This window comes from Synchytrium microbalum (genome assembly GCF_006535985.1).
Source record: "Synchytrium microbalum strain JEL517 chromosome Unknown SmJEL517_scf0009, whole genome shotgun sequence".
Taxonomy (NCBI): domain Eukaryota; kingdom Fungi; phylum Chytridiomycota; class Chytridiomycetes; order Synchytriales; family Synchytriaceae; genus Synchytrium; species Synchytrium microbalum.
Genome location: NW_022158358.1, coordinates 449,753 through 471,300, shown reverse-complemented (window position 1 = coordinate 471,300; position 21,548 = coordinate 449,753). Strand labels below are relative to the sequence as shown.

Below are 21,548 nucleotides of genomic sequence, written 5' to 3'. Positions count from 1 at the left end.
AGCGTACCATAGCTGGAGCTGCACCATTTGGTTTATCGGGGTTGACGGGTACATTCTATCAGTAGTCGTAATGGTGAGGTGCAGGAAAACGATGCGGCTTTGACGAAGAAGATTGCAAATACCAGCATCTGATGGATGGTGTCTGCACTAAAGTCCAATTCAACATTGCGCGTTTTCTGTGACAAACGATATTTAGAACCGGAAACATGAAGTAAGGGTTGCAATTCTTAAAGGCAAGATGCTCCTCACCTCATCGAGCTGACTCCGATATTTTGCAATAGCTTCCAAAAGTTTCTTTGTTGGTATCTTTTCATAGTCTACACCACAAACATATGGAGCCCAAATACCAAGGACCGCAAAGTTGATGACCAGCAGAAATTGCAACAGTTGATTGATGTTCATCTTGTGAGTGAACCAACTTGAAGTTAACTGTAATTAGGATGTAAATGAGTCAGTTGCAGCTGTCAAATCCGCGATTAGTCATGTGAAGATCGAGTGTCAAGACAATGCGCTTGATGTGCGGTCCATCGGCAGCTTACCAATATAAATTACTGACAAATGATGAATTTTTGGATGTTGTTCCAACCTCATATTTCTTAGCTGCCTGCGATCCCTTTCCTTGAGAATGTCAGAGTGTTGTGTTTACGACATGAAGTTGATGCCAAGTGTCTTGAATCGGGTTCAACACTGATAAATCGCATTTTCAAGCCTAAAACTATTGCAAATGCCTTGAATGGTCTTATACTGCTTTGGACTTTTCTTCATTACTTTGACTCTCTTTTTGCTCAAGTTTTTTTTTGTCCTGAACTTTGCAAAGAAATCTTTCTTTGTATCGAAAGGTTGGACTTTATACACTCCAAATATCTAAAAAGTAGAAATTTCCTTCGATAGAGTGCATCTCTCTGCCGGGCTACTGAGTAACCAGCTTCTCAAACTGTATTTGCGTCCATTATTGTGACAAATCGCACAAGACTTCGTAACGCTGTGCAGCGGCATCTTTATCTAACGCATGGATAAGAAGATTCTATTCTACTTGCAAGTGAGACGAATGCCGCAAAAATTCATCACGTTGAACACTTTAGTCATTGTTTCTTCATTCTTGGATTCATGTCATGGCCAATTTAACATTAACGGCGGGAATAAGAAATTACTATCGCAATACGGCTTAATTGCTTGTCTCGACTCTTACATATCGATTCACTCGCATCATCGAAATCACAATTTTGACATCTTCAATGCAATGTTCACTACCTTAAAGGAGCCAGACTCGGAGCAAGGCAGCTGGACAGTTTTCAAACCCATATGAATGTTTCAGGACCTGACTATAGGCATACCTCCAATTGGACTAGTATGGATCAAATCTTCACGTTAGTGAAATGACTAACATTTGATCTGACACATGCCTCCAACGTATTATCATTCTGCCTCTTGCTACCAGATTCAAGTCACTCTCACACCAAGATGAGTGTCAGGGATGTCTTGCGCATCTTATTCTTCATCTTGTCGACATTGCTCGTTGTTTGGACGCCATCCGTCAAAGCTATAGACTATTCAAGTGTGCCAGCAAAGGAACTTCTTGCCAGTACTGGAAAGCAGCTGACTCATGTTCGTAATGTAAGAAAAGAAAGATTCGTTCTTATTTTAAGTGCATTTCCAGTCGATCTGACCTGTTTTGTACTGTGACGCCGTAGAAAATAGTCAAGGGCGAGCTGGACCTTAATGCAGAAATAATCAATCATATTCTGGTATGTGCTGGAATTCCAATAGTTTCTAAGCATGTCGTCAACAACTGTTTATACTTTAGAACGTTGGCACCAACCCTGATAAACCAAAGCTGCCATACCACCTGCGTCAACAGAATGGTTGCCACCCAATAACAGTCGAACCGATTCCCATAGAACTTAGCAAGGAGTTGAGCGATTCGATTTGGAAGGCAGGTTTAGTATTAATCATGAGGTGCCCGAAGGTGTCAGCTAGGAGCGGTACTTCAGTATTGATAAAGATGGTAGTGTGTATGCTATAGATACCAATGCAGGATTAGGAGAATCATTTCGAGCTTGTGAGGAAGATACTAGAAGCAAAAATGTCGTCCACTCGAGCCATCATATCACAGATTCTCGACTTGTAACCGATGGTGTCGATGAATCTGCTCGTGCTGCCCCTATAGAGAGCCTTGACCGCTATGAGTCTGAGCCCCAACAAGACAGCTCACCCGATGCCAACTCTGTATTCAGTCAATCAAATCACATAACAAACAAACTGCTCCTGAAAGTATCTTCAGCCTACAGTTACTGCTGAGAGTCTGTTTATGACAAGGCTCAAGGTAAAAAAACAGGGGTTGGTTGACCTGCGAGCCTCAATCCTGCAATCCAAACCTCCACACCACGGAAACCACTCTCCAATTCATATACGAGATATGATAGTGTTCTATTTGCCACTCTTCAATAGCAAAAAAGAAGGTTATATATATACAATAGTTCAAAGAGATTAAGTAAAAACCGAGGAGCAATGAGAAAGATAAAGAATCCAAATCCCGTGAAGAAAAGTGGATGCCACAATATAGAATGGTGATAATATGTTTCGGGGGTATGCTTATGATGATGCTTTAAACACCTCAAGTTTGAGGGATGAGACATTATAACAAGACAGAAGAGATGGCCTAGATCTGCCACACTTCCCTTGTTTCTTAAAAACCTAATATATACAACCACCTTTTTTAATATCTAGACACACTCATGTGCCTCTATGTCACCATTTAAATATACGGGCTAAAAGCGAGTCCATTCCTGTTTCTTGCAATGCAAAAAGATATCCATATACCGGCTCTTAGTATATCGTCAGCGCCCTCTACTTTCTATCCGGTGGAGGTGACGGTATGATGAATTCCGGTATAAGGTTACGTATCGGTATTCCACTGCTGGACCCTCCTCCTCCATCGTTATTTGATGTTGTTGGACTGTTACCACCACCTGTATTAGGAGCAAGCGCAAAGAGATTACTAGTCCTGACAAGATTGATGTAATACTGTTGTAGAGTTTCGACGGTTACAGCAAGTCTCCATCCAATCATGGTACACATTTCGAGTTCGAGGAGGTTTAATTCCATGACGGATATACCGCCTACTTTTGCGAAATGGGTATTTGTGGGGTATATGTCAGAGAGGGCCTTTGAGCCTACAGTTACAGCTGTTATTATATATCTATTTGGGGTGGGGCTGTTAGCGAGGTTGCTTCACAATCCATAACATCAGACACTAATGAAACACATTAAAACACATCCAGATGACAATCCCACGACAATCACATATGTCACAGATCCCACTAATATGCCAAGCACCCTATACTAGACATACCTATGAGCAGTGAGACTACTAATAGTAAACGTCTTGTGCCTCTCACACAAGCGATCAATGTATATGAGGAGTAGGAGCAATACACTCTTTTCGACGGAAGCGTACTTTACAATTCTGCGAAGATAGTCGCCTATGGATATGGCCGGGTTTGCACGAGAGTGGAAGCGAGTGAGGTTATTTGGGGTGACGGGGATTGCATCGTTGTGGGTGATGAGTCGATTAAACATGTCTACGACTAGTTGGAGAATGTCTGCAGTGTCTGCGAGATGGAAGAACTGTTGGGTCAGAGGAGAGTTAGATTGTGAGTGGTTGTTGAGTGGATGAAGCGGGGGAGAGAACGAGGGTGGGTAGCGAGTACGAGTTTAAGCGCATGCAAGTACATGCAGGCAGTGCATTATGAATGATGGGGGTAGGCTTCACATATGTGAGCCAAGCAAGATGCAAGCACATGCAAGCCAATGATGCATACACCACCAACAAGCAGCCAGCTGGAGCAATAGCACATGAATCAATCACATACATACCTCAGGGACCTGATGCACAGGCTGAGCGGCAGACATTTACAGCTCTTGTAAGTTGCACTCGTGATGATGCAAAGAATGCGACTTGATGCAAGTGATGGCTACAACCCCAACTATGGCACTAGGTATGTATGGTGGAGTATCGGCTCTTCCAACAGCACTGCTAGCTACTAGTGTGTCTTATCTGTAATAAGCCTGGAAATGGGATTAAACGATGATTGCCCTGGTTGCTGTCATTCGCATGGATTTCAGCACTCGGAGGGCAAGAGTTCCAACAAGATAGAGAAGGGAACAGGGAGCCGGGATGTACGGTATGGCAGCCTGAATGAGGATGCACTCTCCTATGGGTACACTCTCCCTGCCTATGAAATGAATTCGGAGAAACGGAGTGTTTGGTTTTGGCTGGCTGACTAACCACTAACGTAAGCGGATCGTAAGCAGATCGTGAATACTACGTGACATCGATTCAAGCCTTATCATGCTATGCCGTCTATTTAGATGGAAACCCCCTCGCTGTATGTATTCCATAGCATGCTCGTGTGTCCATCTCACGGCAAACTCTAGCAACAGCAACACCAGCTCTCACAATTCGCACGCAGATTGCAAAAGATTGACGAGCTCGAGTCCTCTAGAATAGAGAGCACAAAGCTTCTAGTCCCGTTTGATACTAACTATGAGTTGGCCCTCCTCTTAATCTGTTGTACATAGGAACTTCTTGTCGCTGAGGTTGATTTTCATCGTTGGTCAATTGTAGTGGTATCGCACTAACCAATATAGTAACCAAGACTGTTATGCCATCTTGGCTAGTCGTAACTGCGTACTGAGACCGTTTTGTAGGGTTATACTTTGAACTCTCCGTGTTTACTAATGACATTACAGTCACAGCACCACACACCATATTGGATTACATTACCACCATTATACTCGCCTCGCTTGCATAGGTGCTATATAAGTACAGCTTCCACATTCAATCCACGCAAGAAAACAAGTAACGCTTGATGCGGAATGTCTCACCTCACATACCCACACAATTGAGTCGGTACGTTGAAGTTTATACCAACAAAATTTATTGCCTAAACAGTTGGCTATTCACAAAGGGAGAGGTGAAAGCTATCGTGCTTTAAAAGAGCTTTCGTTTGGGTTTTGCCACCTTCTTGTTCTTCTCGCAGTCCTTGTCCTTGGCCTATTGATAAGTTACAAAAGCGTCAAATCTCTTTAGATTTCATTTTCGACAGACTCCAAAACTGATCCTGACGAAACTAGTGCACATACGCTCAGTGGTCCAGAAGTACCAGCGGGAGGAGTGAATGGAACAACTAGGAGACAGAGGGTGTAGCCACGCCAAAAGCCAAGTATGCCGTCTGTTTGAATTATTTGAGTTATGACGGTGAAGGCTGATGCAGGGTTGCTGGCTGGTTGGTGAAGCAAGCTATCTGTTATCCTATTCTCCGCTGATTCAGAGGAGCTACTGCTGCTATTCCAGCTGTCCCTGCGTACCTCGTGGACAGTTGACTCATCATGAAGTAAGCAGTTCTAGAATGAGGATGACGACGATGCTTGGAGCTTTGACTTGATAATCTCTATTGGTGTAAATAGAAATACACTTTGGAAAAACAGAGTGATGATGGCGTTAGTTGATGTTTTTGTTGCTTGATGCCGAGCACTTACGCGACAATCTCAGCTAAACCTCCAGATATTAATGGTGCACGATTGCAAGGCCATTTCGACCCCACCAAGACGCCAGTAATTCTTTACTAGCATTGTAGACTTGCATTACTCCATATTGTTGGTCCTGATCAAAGGTCTCATCGTCTGAAACTTCATTGTCGAGCTGAGTAAATGTCCTTAAGGTATCAATAGGGAACGTGAATGCGGTGCTCAAAATGGATGAGATAGCGGCTGCTGCGACTGACGGCCAGACCTCAGACATCAGGAAAACAGGTCCTTAGAGACGAAACGGTGTTGCAGTTGTTTGGAGGGTTGCTTCAGAGAGTGGAGCGTGTAGAGCTGAAACATTTGGATACAACAGGTGCAACTGTTGTATTGGTGTTCCCATGAGGCCAAACACCTGCACAACACACACAGAGCACTGACCAAAGTTTCAGAGACACCAGATCAAGGACTCGAATTAGTCTGTAACGGTAATAGCAGCGCCCTTGATTTGACATCTAGACTGGCTGGTAGCGTAACGAGCACACCTGACATCCTACTTAAGATGACCAGAGTTCAGGGCAACGGAGAAGAGCCAGCAATCGCAGAGCGTAGTATTTGGCTTCGAAAGTAGGAATTGAAACCTTCCCGACGTTTTCCTCTCCTTTTGTGCTTCAGTTTGAAAAAGATTAATGACACAATCACGTTTGCTCTAACCAACCACGACCAATATTAAACGCATCATATCCAGCCTCATATTACTTTAAAATAGTCCACTTTTTGATAATCATAGAGACAAATAGCCGTCCAATTGCAGGCAAAGACGTGATGAAAAGCAGCAATAGTAGCATCAAACATATGCAAATAACTTACTTGCAAAGTCAGTAGTCGCAAGTAGACCCCCTTTCTGTAGTAGAAAATCCATCAATTTGCGTGTTTCAATAGCAGTTGTTTGTCCACTTCAAGCAAGTCACTCACGTCAACACGTCGCAACTTACACGCAGATTGCAAAAGAAGCACGAACGCGAGTCCACTATAATAGAGAACACACAGTTTCTAGTCTAGTTTGATACCAGCTATGAGCTGGCATTGCTCGAAATCTGTTATATCTAGTAAGCTCTTGTCGCTGAGATTCAATCTTAGTGTTGCTCATCGTGGTATCGCATCGAGTATAATACGGCCTACAAGACTGGTACGTCCATAAGAAAGCAGTTCAATTGCATATTATTGTTATCTTTGCTGTTTCTCCTCCTACGTTGACCTCATTCACTGACATCAACTCAACCCCTTAGACATCATGCAATTACATCAGATCCTCACTATACTTGACTCGCTTATACAGCAGCAGTACTGCAAAACCTCATACCAAAGCTAGTACTAGTACGAATACCGCTCCCACTCAATCCAGTCAAGCCAAAATGGATGCAAAGGACAAGGCTCTTGTCGACCTGGCTTCTGGTAAATCATCAGACAAGGAGACAACGTGGAGGGCTGATTGGGCAATCATCAAAGAGCTGAGTGCGTATCTATGGCCAAAGGGAGAATGGGGTATACGTACAAGGTAGGGTTGGTTGATGTTTGGTTGCGAGTAGGGGAGGAGCAAGGCCACAGAAAAACGACCATACCATCGTAAAGGAGGAGCCATGCTCAAGGCTCTTCATGTGTTTATCTTACATTGGTATTTTATCCTATTCTCTCACGTAACTCACTCGTCCGCAACTTGTAGAGTTGTGCTAGCATTCTCGCTTCTAATTGGTGGCAAACTCTTAAACATTTACGTCCCCATCTTCTTCAAGCACACCATCGACGCCCTCTCAGTAATACCTACCGATGCAGCCTCACTATCTGTAATGGCGGTAGCAGGAACAGTCCTCATAGGCTACGGAGCATCCAGAATCGGCTCTTCAGTATTCTCCGAATTACGAAACGCCATATTCGGTCTCGTAGCTCAACGAGCAATCCGCCAAGCAGCTGCAAACATATTCAGCCATCTGCACTATCTAGATTTGAATTTCCATCTAGCTCGACAGACGGGCGGGCTAGTTAGAGCTATAGATCGTGGTACAAAGGGTATAAACCAGATATTATCGAGTATGGTGTTTCATGTTGTACCTACAGCATTAGAAATTGGACTTGTGTGTGGTATATTAACGTATAATTATGGTGTTTCGTATGCTGGAGTCACGATATTGACTATGGCTGCATACTCGGGTTTTACATTTGCTACGACGGCTTGGAGGACGAAATTCAGGAGACAGATGAATGCAGCTGATAATGAGGCTGCGACGAAAGCTACTGACTCGTTAATCAACTTCGAAGCTGTGAAATATTTCAATAACGAAGCATTGGAATTGAAGCAATATGACGCTGCCTTATCGAAATACGAAAAGGCGGCACTCAAAACAAACACCTCACTAGCGTTCTTAAATATTGGTCAAAACGCTATATTCAGTGTCGCACTAACTGCCATGATGTGGATGGCAAGTCAAGGGATTGTGGAAGGTGCATTGACAGTAGGGGATCTCGTAATGATCAACGGTCTTGTCTTCCAACTTTCAGTGCCACTAAACTTTTTAGGCATGGTGTATCGAGAAACCCGACAATCCCTCATTGATATGGACACCATGTTTAGATTACAACGAGTCAAAACAACCATCCCCGAAATCCCCAACGCACCACCCTTAAACACGAGTCTACAACCAAACACGATTGAATTCAACAACGTGAAATTCGGATACCATTCTGATAGACCAATCCTTGATGACGTGTCGTTTAGTATCAAGACAGGAACGCGTGTTGCTTTTGTGGGGCCATCAGGGTGTGGTAAATCGACGGTGCTTAGGCTCCTGTTTAGGTTTTTTGATCCGCAGGATGGTAGTATCAGGATTCATGGACAGGATGTGAAACATGTATCTTTGGATTCGCTGAGAAAGGCTATTGGGATTGTGCCACAGGATACTGTTCTGTTTAATAACACGATATATTATAATCTTGTATATGGGAGACCGAGTGCTTCGGTGCAGGATGTTGAGGACGCTGCCAAGATGGCAAGGTGAGCGAGAAAAAAAGGTCTGAAAGTACAACAGAATTGGGCAGAAGCCACAGTTTGCTGTTTGTTTCTCAACGAACGCACCATGATACGTATTTAAAGGGCCGTGTATTTCTCTGTAGGATTCATGATGTGATTGTAAACAACTTCCCCAAAAAATACGAGTCTCGAGTGGCAGAACGAGGTTTGCAATTGTCTGGTGGGGAACGACAACGTGTACAGCTAGCTAGAGTCTTTCTGAAAGTAAGTTTGACTAAATTAATGAGATGGCGAGGAGGACTGCGTCGTTAGTCACCTCCCGAGTTTAAGAACGGTATATCGGTTATTTCAAGGCCAATGCTATAGTGTATTTTTTTGTCTCCTCGATACTCACCCTCACCAAACCAACGGTTACATTCCTCTTCAACCAACGATTCTATTAACTCCCTAGGACTCACCAATCCTCTGCTTTGACGAAGCAACATCATCCCTCGACCTTACAACCGAAGCATCCATAATGTCGACACTGCGTGAATACCTCGCACACCACAACAAGACTGCAATCTTTATCGCACATCGCCTCTCAACTATAATTGACTGCGATGATATCATTGTGCTTGATAAGGGGCGAGTAATTGAGCGAGGGACACATGAAGAGCTGATTAAGGTTGAGGGTGGTGTGTATGCCGAGATGTGGCATACGCAGGCAGATGGGTATTCGAGTGATGGTGATGGGGAGGTTGTAGATGGGGAGGTTGCTGTAGAGGCTGGAAAGAGGGATGGAGATGGCAAGAACGCACTGTGAAACACTCAAATGTTTGGTAAATGGCACACACGCACATATAACGAAACACTGTAAAAAGGCATTCTCAGTTTTGGATTTATATATTTTGATCTGAAGAGGCTCTCTCTCACACACACGTACACCTTTTTTTCACTAACTATAAAAAACTTGTTTTGATACACTGCCCCCGCATTCCCGCCAACCTCATATACGACATTTTTAACAATTTGATTTCTTCCCTTCTTTCTCGTTTAACTTTGATTTCCCTTGAGCCTACAGCTCCCAAAGACTACAACTATCTAACCACACCCTCCGTCCCCGAAGAAGATATCAAAGCTATCCGAAAGAAAAAATTTATGCAATTCAAATTGTGAAGAGTTTCCCCCCACGCCCCATTCCTCTTAAATCCGTTTCAAACACGTTTCCAGTTCCCCATTTCCCAAAAAAAGGTGTGTGTGTTTTGTTGTTGCTTTCTATATATATAATGTTTGAGTTTGAGAAGCCTCCGTGTTGTGTGTAAAAATGGGAAATGTGTATAAGGTTGTTTTGGGTGGAAGTGTATGATCGAGATTAGAGAAGAATGTGCTGGGGAGTAAAGAACTCTCCATGTCGTTAAAGATCATCGGGAATGCGGGGGCAGCATATTAATGTATCTGATTCCCCGCTGTGTAGATAAGATTGAAGTAGAGTGAGCAAAAAAGAGACATCCTGTTGGTGCATAGATGCATCCTACTCGAAAACAGACATGTGACATACCTAGAAGTCATCTCGGAAGCCTCCAACAAACGTGCCGAGAGCGTCGACGAGTGGCCTGCCTGTAACTGCAGCGATGGAAGCAGTGATGGCTGTTGCGTTTGAGTCTGTAGACAGTATGAGTCCATCCATGGAAGGTGATATAGGAGAAGAGGAGGTGGAAAACTGCGTTAATGTCAGGGTGCTTATCATTAAAAAAGGGTAACGTAATGGGATTGGGATGCGATGTTGAATCCAAACACCGATGGCAAAATTCATCCTTAAATGTCCTTGTTCACATACCGAAGACATGCGTATATTAGGAGATGAGGGAGCAGCAGCAGCGAATGCGAATCGTAATGGAATTGAATTACTGGATGTGGGCGTGTTTATAGTGTTTGCTCGTAATATCGATGGTGTTGATGGTGATGTTGTAAAGCTTCGTATTGAAGCATTACCGGCACTGCTGCTATTATTACGTGGTATTCTACATGCAAATCGAGCTGCTCCTCGAAACGCCATCTTGAAGCTCCTAACTGGCTATCTCTTCTTCTGCTGTTAATGGTCTTGTGTCAAGCAAAAAAAAAACTATAGAAGAATTGGAAGAGTGGAATACGTCAAAGTTCCCTCATCTACTATACAAATTCACGTGTATTTAATTAATATTCGTATAATGTGACGCGTATCAGAACTATTTAATATGTGCACTCTCTGTCAAAGCGTAAAACTAATGAACGTATACGCTTCCAGTCCAACAGGCAGCACCTTCTCTCCTTCAATCGCAACCCATTCATCATCATTCAGCATATTACTGCCACCACCATCTTCTCTACTACCACTAATACTAGCCCCAACCTTTCTAAACCCAATCCGACACCAAACATCAAGCGCCTTCTCACTCACTGCAATACCCCATACCCTCTTAAATCCACCCTCTCGGGCACTCTTAAACATCTCTTCACACAACAGGCGAGACAATCCCAGTCCCTGGTATGTGGGATGCACAGCAACGTCATGCAAGTACGCAACGTCCAATGGCGATGGCAGTTCATATGTAATTGTGTGAAGGCTAGGCAGTGCAGCGTGCTTGTCAATCGGATATGCGAGTAAATAGCCTGCCACGGTGTTGTTTACTAGTGCTGTATAACTTAAATTTGGTATTTTGGGGTTGTTTGATGTTCGATTCATGTACCCTCGCTGCACAGTGACGGATTCATACCAGTCGTTGTTGGGCGCGTAGCATGCTGCTTGGATGTCGTAGATCTTGTTGTTGTCGTGGTGAGCGGCTATCATTGGTATAATCTGGATGGTTTGCGTCATATTGAGATTGTTTCCGTTCACAACGTGTACAAGTTGACTTGCGTATGGTAAAGTTGACAATAAAATCCAAGTATGTATATAATATTTTGAAATCAAGTACAAACAATAAAGAAAACTAGATATTAAAAACGCCCGTATTAGTCTTTTCTAGGCCAGTTTCTAGGCAATGATTTTACATTGTCCACGTCTAGACTGCGATTGACGTCGTGCAGGACGCTCAATCCTTGTATCGGTATCAGTTGTAACAGATTCTTGCATCATTTTTTTGACCACAGTTTCACCATCACCCATATCGTGTTCACCAACACACCCCAAATCCCCGCTCTTGTCCTCAAGCTGCTGAATCCTCTCATACATGCTCATCTTTGTATCAACCCTACGCAGCTCAATCGCCTCATCCTTGATAGACCCCGTATCCAAACTCCTTAGACTGGTCGTGCTAGCATTACTGCTTTGCATTAATTTACGGATTGATGGTAGAGACGGTTTTGATTTCAAGAGACGTATTAGAGTTGGTTGCCGTGCTAGACTGTGAGTGTCTGAATGGATTGAGGCGATGGTTGATGATTTGTCAGAGTCGATAGTGGTGTCGTCTGCTGTACGTAGTTTGCGGAGTTTGTCACGGAAGGAACCTGTTTGTTCGGTCTATGTCCAGAGAAAATTATTAGTTCCATCGACCATCGTAAAACGGTCAAACCAGGTATACCCATACCATTCCCAAAGCCTTCAAGTCCTCATTCCCCATCTCATACACTGTACTATTATCATTGGCAAACTCGTCTGCTCTAGCAACAGGATTCGTATGCAGCGACATTGTTGACTGACTAGAGAAGATAGATCCCTCACGACGAAGTGGCGACGACGATGATGCCGAAAACATCATCAGCTCTCCATACAAGGCGTTGGCGTCTGCATATACCTGGTTACATGGTGACGATATAGACGACAAGTCTTCGTAGTCATCACTAGACATGTCTACTATATCACTATCCTGGTCTTCGTCAGCGGCAGCATCTCCAGTAGGCGACGATGTTCGAATGATCCCAGCTTCCTTTTCAAGTAGTCCCAATACAAACGATTCTTCTACTTCTAGCCATGGTTTTAACGCTAGCCCGTTAGCCAACTGTGGTGGGCTGAAAATGGGGAGGGTGGTATCCGGTAGTATGGAAGCGCTGAATGATATAACGGATTCAGTGTCGGATGATGGTATGTCGTCGTCCAGTATCGCGACACGAGAGCGTTCTTGGATTGTGCTGGATTCCAGAATGTAGTCCAAACCGTACGCTCGATAGTCGATAAAGTCGAGGCCGCGAAAGCACTATTACAAAGGAATGTCAGAGAGTGTGTCAAGTGCTCTTCACAAAACGACACATAGACGCGTCTTACCAACATACAATTCCTGAAATCATTCAAAGCGTCAGTATACATCCCCATCTGAGACAGTACGTTAGCCCTCCTGAAATACGCAATTCCCAACCACGGATCACGTTCCAACGCATCATCAAGTGCTTGAACAGCACGCTCGAAATCTCCATTCATTTGAGCAGCCATGGCAGCATTGTAGAGTGTTTTTGAGGTAGGTGGTTGAATGCTCTATTAACAAGAAAAAAGGAATGGATTTATGTTAGTAAGGGTGATCGGTCGTGAAATACACGTATGTTGAGCTTACTGTAAATACAACTTACTGTAAACATGAGAAATGCATTCTTGTATTCGCCTGCAGCGTATAACGCATGAGCGTGTTTTTGCTGCAGCAGGGCAAGTCTGAATTGAGTGAGGTCCATTTACTAACCGTGCTAAGCGTATTCGAGTGTTTTACAGGCCGACTATAGATAGAAGCGTTGACTTTCCACGGTTTTGTATAGGAGTCAGTGTTGGATCTTGTTCAATGTCACCTACAACAAGTCCGACACAAAACGACAAGTTGTCCAGAAACAAAGCCATAGACCTTGAATGTCTTATATTTTGTCAGCATGATCATCACCGAGGCTGCCATTGCAAAGTAATTCGTACTTGATCGCTCGCTCGATTCCACACACAACGCATACAGTCCAAAATCGAAAGCCCTTTTGTTTTTGCAGGTTCTGATAATCTAGATGTTTTAATGAGTTAAGTGATGAATAATATCTTAAAGGGGTTAATAATATGAGTTATAATATATATACAGGAATAGTAAGCTTCCTTTCTATCTCGTCTTTGCAATTTCCTCAAACTGGGAGGATTTTCTGTGAGATAAATCCTCCTATAATGCTGGCGATTTTTCTTTGAACAATCAATCTGAGATATCTCCATCGTCTTCATCGTCAGTTGAGTCCTCTGTCCACCAGTTTGGAGCTGGTATGATTGTTACTGGTATGCTGCCTATGTCAGCGTGCCTTTGAGAGTCAGGCGAAAAACAGGATATAAGTTATTGAAGTTAAGACAAGCAGTCCGATTTCTATACCTGAAGCAGTATAACCAGTGATTGTCTTCAGTCCAATACGTTCCTACGCGGGAGAGAGAGTATTTAGCACGGTTTCGAACAAAGCAGTTTCTCAATTCATTTCCTATTATCGCGATTTCTTTGTCCCACACGAAACTCACCCTTATCGACAAAGACCTGGAGTGGCGGTAATTCTTCCACTAATAGTGTCCGTTCTTGCAACCTTTTGATGGTGGCGAGTACCGAAGTTCCATCATCAAACCGGTCTACATCGAAACATAGACTTTGTTAACAAAAATGGCACAAAACGAAGTAACGAATCTTAACCAATACACAGGACGGTGCACAACTCACTCGGCAATTCATCGGTCGTATAAGCAACGAGCTTTGGATTTAAGAATATAACACTCGAATCATTCGAATCATCAACAGCATCCACCCAAAACCCTTCTTCCTTTCTATCATAACTTGAGCTCAACAAGGGTTGCGTTTCTGTCGGCAGCGTACTGTTACCACTACTACTATCTTCCCAATGCACACGGATAGGTGTTTTGCCCTTCCTTTGCTTATTGAATTGAGAACTTCCACGTACAGCAAGTTCAAAGCTTGGAGCTTCGAAATCCCAGTATTCTGAGCCGGCGATGGATACATAGTAGGATGCGTCTACTGGGGAAAGCGCGAGTGTGTTTGCGCCATTTGAGACGTGGAGTATTCGTTCGAGGGATTCTGGGAGGGCCTTCCACACCTGGTTTAGGGTAGACGAGGGTTAAAAAAAGGTGGGTGAATCATTTAAAGCAACTAAGAGTGATGGTGCTAGTTCACGTATACGGTCGTTCTGTAATATGATTTCACATGCAAATGCTCTCCCAATACACTCATAGAAAACGAACCTGTCTATCATCGTCATATTCAAGAAAGTAGCTCCCATCATGACCTATAGCGACCCTCGATACTCCCCATCCATAGCTTTCGGCAGCTCTGACTTTGGTACTCAGACTTCTTGGAAGTGCCTCCCACACTACGGATCCATTTCCATAACCAGCAATCCAACCATCTCCTGGCGAGAATGTAACCCATTTTACAGGTGGAGCATCCGAACGTGCTAGTTCTAGTGCTAGATCTGATGGAACTCGTCCCCAATCAATGACATTGTTCTTCCTGCGAATAAACCAGCCTCCACGATGACTATAAACGGTTGGAATGGTTGAGGTATCAGTTGGAATGTCGAAACGAAACCAGTTGGAGATCGTCAGCAACATTAGTAAACAACATGTACCTCATCGAGAGATACACGACTCTTTCTAACGGCTGGCCTTTTGCATCGACAGTTTTCGACAATGCTTCAAGCAAATCAGGCGGTAGATTGTCATGTTTGCTGGTACCATCTTCGTATAGGACAAAGAAAGCTTGAGCTGGTCCAAAAGCAGCCAATGAGACAGCCTCGTGTTCGTCCGTTGTTGATTCCGGAAGATGATTTATAGGCTGCTCCTGTAACAAGTTTCGGAAGCATGGCCTGAAACAGCACAACATTGTTGGACTATGTGTGCTTCTTTCGTTCCAACAAAAAAAAAGTATTTGTTTTCCGTGTTGGATGAGGAGAGCCTGCTGGTGGTTTACGAGCAAAGTGACTTGGTTATAGTTGCATTATTACGTGTTGGCTGCTAGTTGGCACCTCCCTGAAAGGATCTTATATGAGCGATAGCAACTCAAACTGATTACTTCATTGACAGAAAATAAAATTGTGTGATTTGGTGACGACAAGAAAGAGATGAATGAGGCAACCAAGGTAAGTGACTATCTTTGCGCACTCATTTAAAACAGATCTTTCTAATCCGCCCTGTGTCTATATAGAACACCCGGCCTTCCCACGCACCGAAATCAATCGCGAAAAGAATCACAATCTCGCCAGACAGCTCCCCGATAGTAAACCGTCGCTCCTCGACTAGTTTCAATTTTGATTCTACAGGTAGTCAAATGTACTTCAATTCATAGGGCATCACTCGAATCATCGAGCTGCGTCAGCATTTGGAAACTTCATACGTTCTGAACTGATGACGAGGCACTCACACACTAACGTTGTAGATCACCAATATGTGCTAAAACGAGATACATCTACCGGAGAACTGATACGTGAATATGCCATAGACGATGTGATTGCAAATGATATAGCATACAACGCATGGTTGATGAGTAAGAGGCGTGAAGAGCATAGTAGTAGCAGTAGTCACAACCACCACCAGCATCAGCAAAACCATCAGAGAGCACATTCAAGACCATCATCAAGATCATCGTCGCATTACGCCTTCTTCTCGTCCATACCAACACATCGTATGGACATACCGACACAGGATGATCAAGACGATGATGAAGAATTGCAAGATAATCTAGGAATATCTCGCCACAGATCAAACTCAGAGAAAGCCGATCTATACATCCGCGAATGGTTTACCAAAAAAAACCAAGAACTCGAGAAACGTGCTCAAGAAGAAGCTCAACAAATACAACAAGAGCAAGAACGTCACAAACGGGAAGCCGCTGAACGTATAAAGCGTCTAGAACAATCAGATCACCGTGTAGAAACATGGAGGAAGGAGAAACTAGAGATAGCTAGACGGGAACGAGAACGACAACATCTCGCAGAGCAAGCGCAAAAGAAGGCACAGCAAGCCAAGAAACAACAAGCAGCTAAATCCGAAGCCGCATTTCAGAAATGGAAGAAGGCCACATCGAATCGAGAACATGATACGTCTACCTCTAATGTATTGAAGCATCCTAAACCATGGACTGATCCCGTACTGCCGTCTGTAAACCCACGAGAGCATCAAGCAAACACGCCACCGATACTATCGCCACCTGCACTATACAAGGATTATGAGAGAACAAGCACTATTGCACCGGCATTTATGAAAAAGTATCCTTCGTTGGTTGCAAATGCTGGACGGGAAGTGTTGCAGTCTAAAGAAAAGGACCTTCGGAAGGCTGCGGGCCCCAGAATGCATAAAGGGAAGAGTGATTTTGTTAGTAAGAGGGATGTCGTGTATCCGAAACATCATGCTTTGTGAATGTAAAGGTATTTTGGTTTCAATATCACTTGCAGAGAGACACTGTAACCGTTTGTATGAGGGCAGATCAAACTCGGTTTCACCTTTCCCTATGATATACTGAGTGTTGGATGGTATCTTGTTTGTGGCAAATAAAATGTCTCTTGTCGCTATGTTCGCTGATTCCAAAATGTGCATTTAGCGTCTTGTTATTCAAGCCGTTGGTGCCAAAACCACATACTGGTAGACGTTTCGTGCGTTACCAACAGTTTTGTGAGTAGCTGTTTTAACGTCAACATTTGAAAATGAGTTGAGCAAAAAACTTTACTTACCGGCAGTGCTTATTACATTCAGCGGCATTAAATTCATCATTCTTCGTATTGATGCCTAACTGTTTATCTTTTGCTAGATCGAAACAAGATGACCATCAAGCATCTGCTGCTACAGCTACACCTAGTAATCCTCATCATTTGGACTCCATGCATCCTCGCTGCGGAATATGAATCCATTCCAACAATGGACCTTCGTCACATCATTGGTTATAGAGAGGTTGTTAAAAAGTGCTTACTGCGAAAACAGTTTACTGTTGTTGTTTCTGTTCCTCTCGAAGGCCATCGACGCGGTACTTCACCTTGCTTATTTCCATCTGCTAAAATCACAAGTTATATAAGTATTACCCAGAACAAAGATTACTCATACGACCGTAGTAAAATACATGCTAACTGCGTGCATCGAGAATACTAGCTTTGAAAATGAAAGCGCTTTCACTCTGTTCTTATCTACTGCGTCCATCCTCTTCTTGTGACATTCTCCGATTTTAATTTTCCGGAGCCTACTAAAAGACTCAACATCGAAGAAGTGAATTAGTGAACGCTCAACATCAAAGAAGTGATTTAGTGAGTGCTCGACGCACTCTTTCAGTCAGCACTCGACGGAAGGAATCTGGGAATAGGTGGAACTCAACACCCACCAATTTGATTAACTTACCACTCGACAGGTCTCACTTTCACTTTAGGCGCCCCCTCTCCAAAAAAGAGCCTTTGAACCTGTCGAGCAATGACTACTTGTAACTAATACTGCTGTCGAGTTTTGGTTTGTGAGGACGAGTTAGTTGTTGGAAAGGAGTGTTTGTCGAGTGGAATGGTGAGAAGTGTCTGGCGAGTTTGACTGGGACACATGTTCAGTATTTTGCCTTCTCCAGTTTTTCGCGATTAGTAGGAGATGCGAGAGGTGGATCGAGACTAGATGCAACATCATGATGTTCGGAGAGCATTCGATTGTTCGAACAGTTGAGATCTGGAAGGTTCATTGAATATACTTATATATCAAATTCCGTAACCTCTGCAATTCTCAACCCTTTAATACAAGTATGTACGTGACAACCGTAGCTTCAAATGCTCAGCGGCAGTCAAGGTCTCTCTCCTGCCTCCAGCGAATCCATGTTCGCTCTCAATCTTGGCCAACGCTTCATCAGGTATTTCTCGATTTGCAAGTAAAGGTGACGGGATTGGTGTCAAAGGTGCATCATCATCAGGCTAATCAATGTTCCGCGTTAGTCTTTGTGTACACCTTCAAGCGGTTTCGGTCTATCACCTGACAAAAGTATGGGATGGAGAATCTACGTTTTCATATGTTTTCATTTAGAGCCTGGCTTCAACTTCGAGCTGAGCTATTCCTTACCTCGACACAGAGCTAGCGACAGAGACCACGCGATGCACTGTAGATTTAAACAAGCCAGCAGTCCAAAATTCAAGTAGATCTCCAGTGTTGACAACAATAGCATTCTTTCGTGGTGGGATAGGAACCCATTTTGGCTCTTCTTGTGGAGACGCTCTTAGTCTTTGTGCGTGAATAAACAAAAATCAGTTTCCAAATGCTCAAGCAGCTTTCAGCGAGGTCTCACCGACTTACAAAGCTTCAAGTCCACCAACATCTTGTTGAAACAGCAAGGTAATAGTTCCATAATCCGAATCTAGATTGAGGAAAGCTGTGAGAATCCTCTAATTCACTGTTGCTGTCCAAAGACACTTACGTCCTCCAGCTCGATTTTCACCATCAACATTGGTCGGTGGATAATGCAACAACCTCAAAATATCTCCACTCTTTTCAGAATATCGATGACGATTTGGCAAGTATTCTCGTCCGCCGTCCTTTTCAGGGATTTGCAAACACATTGAAAATGCTCGCAGAATGGCAATGTTTAGATTCGAGCATGACCGGGCAAATCGTTGCACTAGTTCCCCTTGTTGTTGGAATTCAGGTGGCAGGTCGGTTATTTTTCCATAGAGCCCATTGAATTTCGGTATGTTGAATCCCTCTACATATGCCGATCGTTGTGGTGAGCACAAGAGTGTTTGGATATGAGTTCGATGCTCGTACCCTTTGGATCCGTCTTTTCAGAGTTCGGATTGAGCTTTCTAGTTGACAGAAACATATTAGTATGAGAGTCGATGCTTCTGTTGCCGTTTGGAGCTTACTCTTGTCCAAATTGTATGAAGCCAGAATTCTTTTCTGCGGAATATGGATATGCATTCTTGTAGTCGGATGGCTTATTGAAGAAGGTTGCAGCCTACAATGTATGATTGATAAGACTTTCAGATGCGATGGTTGACGAATTGGGCTTCTTCGGTACCAATTTGAACATGTCTTGAATGTCTTTGTCCGATATGTTAATGTTCTCCAGATACATGAAGCCTGAACGGTGGACTTGTAAGCGATTCGAACGCATCGATAAAATGGACGTAAATAAACGGTTTCTACGAATTTCTTACCTATGTCCCTAGCAGCTTCAAGAAGTTCTTGAGCGATGGCATGCTTGTCTGACTCACTACCGTTCAAGAAGCGACCAAAGTCGATGATGGGCACTGTGAGCCCACTCATGGCGTTCGAAATAGCTTTTAATCGTTCCGATGCTGGCATGTTGTCCTTCTTGTTTTCTTATCTGCGTCGAAAACTGTAGAAAATGCAATGTGTTTACAAGTAGAGAGACATGAAAGGGAAGGGAGTGTCTGTAGACTCGTAATTGAACAAATTAATGGCAAAACCTACAAGCCCTGCTACGTAACTGCTTTTTAGCCAGGTAACAATCTCAGCATTACCTGTGGGCCATTTGGCGTTTTAGGTCGTCGTGTAGAGACTAAATGAGTCGAGGAATGCCATTCATTAATACACGATTTCATGGAAGAGTTACAGTCGCATCCATTAAAATACGAAATTCATCTCCTCCATAGCCGACCGCTTAACAAGAACAAAGCCAATTCTGAGGTTTCGTCCTCCGTCAAAAGTTGATCTCGTTGAGCCATGATGCAAAATCAGAGCCCGTGAAACAAAGACGATACATAAAAACTCTGTAGATACGCCAGTAATCGAATCTTAATCACTATGTCGAAGATGTCTTTTGCTAAAGTTTTCAAAAAGTGAATGCGTCATTCGTTCGTGGTGGGGTACTGTTGAACATGTTGGCCCAGTGCTTCATTCGAATTGTTACATCGCACTGTCAATGTGCCTAAAGTGGAGTTTTATAGTCGGAAATTGCAGCCATTTTGATGCCAGCCCTTAGAAGTCAGAGTTTGGACAGCCTAACGAAAACGGCGTCTTCTAGGCCAACAATTGCATTCTTACCCTAAGTGCTCCTTTCAGGCTTCTACCTTGATGGACCAGACTCTCACAAAAGCAGGAAGCGAGTGTTTGAAGCTTTGACTGATATATATGTATTCTGCAAAGTATCTAAAAACAATGGACATTTTGTGGTCTATGTGTGCGACAGATAATAGTTGTGACTATGCTCAACTCTTTTCAATATGTCCTTATCCAAGGGTTAGTCGCATATGTTTATGGTTTGAGTCTGAGTCTGATCCGCGACTCAACGATTCTTTCAATGAGTCTTCTCGACCTCGAATGCTCCTATCATCATCACTAGCAAATGGTGTTGATCCGCTCAATGGCTCCATATCCCTATTATGAGATGACGGAAGACCAAGTCCTAGATCAAGATGGTTGGTACCAAGTACTAAATCAAGGTGACCATATACTTTGGGGAGACCAGCGACACCATCCAGTTCGTTACGTGCATAATCATGCAGTGACTCAATACGTCCGCCACTAGAGCCAGCTACACGATTCTCATCGGCTTCCCATTTGCCCAAGAAGTCATGTCCATTGGTGTAGGAGTCTGACTTTACGCCACTGACACCAACATCCTTCTCAGTACGGTACTTTACAGAAAAAAGACCATTGTCACCCAATGCTATATATAAAGAGTCAAGATTCTTGTCATAAGTAGCTGATTTCAAACCACTGACTCCAACATCCTTCTCATTACGGTACTTTACAGACAATAAACGAGCAGCATCCAAGGCTATCTTTATGGAGTCGATATTCATGGCATACGGGGGTGATTTGACACCACTAGCTCCAACACCGTTGGCACCGACATCATTCTCATTACGGTACTTAGCAGACAATCGACTAGTACCTTCCAAGGCTGTCGTTATTGAGTCGATATTCATCTCATAAGTGGCTGACTTCAAACCACTGGCTCCAATAACGTTCTTCCCTTCATGCAATAATACAGCTTTTCCCTTTCTAAGACGAGATGTTACAGATGGCAGATCGTCAACGGCCAAAATTATCGATGGAGGTTCGAGCTCTTCGTCTAGCCCACTTTCAGCATCGGATTCCCATCCGTGCTCTAAATAA

General features: G+C 43.5%; 4 protein-coding genes across 4 annotated transcripts; 2 read left to right on the top strand and 2 right to left on the bottom strand.

The window, feature by feature from the left end:
- Positions 1-2,847: 2,847 nt before the first annotated feature.
- On the bottom strand, positions 2,848-3,912 carry SmJEL517_g02341 (uncharacterized protein; the record flags this gene model as incomplete). The annotated part of the gene is made up of 3 exons (XM_031168269.1): positions 2,848-3,199; positions 3,353-3,627; positions 3,877-3,912. The coding sequence occupies 3 exons, from the start codon at positions 3,910-3,912 to the stop codon at positions 2,848-2,850; spliced, it is 663 nt and encodes a 220-aa protein (XP_031025742.1).
- A 2,689-nt stretch (positions 3,913-6,601) lies between these two features.
- SmJEL517_g02340 (uncharacterized protein) lies at positions 6,602-9,356 on the top strand (the record flags this gene model as incomplete). Its single annotated transcript, XM_031168268.1, has 5 exons — positions 6,602-6,715; positions 6,816-7,084; positions 7,250-8,575; positions 8,695-8,815; positions 9,003-9,356. 5 exons carry the CDS (start codon positions 6,602-6,604, stop codon positions 9,354-9,356), a joined length of 2,184 nt encoding a protein of 727 aa, XP_031025741.1.
- A 6,221-nt stretch (positions 9,357-15,577) lies between these two features.
- SmJEL517_g02339 (uncharacterized protein) lies at positions 15,578-16,871 on the top strand (the record flags this gene model as incomplete). The annotated part of the gene is made up of 3 exons (XM_031168267.1): positions 15,578-15,595; positions 15,661-15,775; positions 15,892-16,871. The coding sequence occupies 3 exons, from the start codon at positions 15,578-15,580 to the stop codon at positions 16,869-16,871; spliced, it is 1,113 nt and encodes a 370-aa protein (XP_031025825.1).
- A 1,337-nt stretch (positions 16,872-18,208) lies between these two features.
- SmJEL517_g02338 (uncharacterized protein) lies at positions 18,209-19,769 on the bottom strand (the record flags this gene model as incomplete). The annotated part of the gene is made up of 9 exons (XM_031168266.1): positions 18,209-18,385; positions 18,444-18,468; positions 18,531-18,689; positions 18,762-18,822; positions 18,883-19,167; positions 19,230-19,267; positions 19,328-19,419; positions 19,483-19,544; positions 19,622-19,769. The coding sequence occupies 9 exons, from the start codon at positions 19,767-19,769 to the stop codon at positions 18,209-18,211; spliced, it is 1,047 nt and encodes a 348-aa protein (XP_031025826.1).
- Between the last annotated feature and the right edge of the window lie 1,779 nt (positions 19,770-21,548).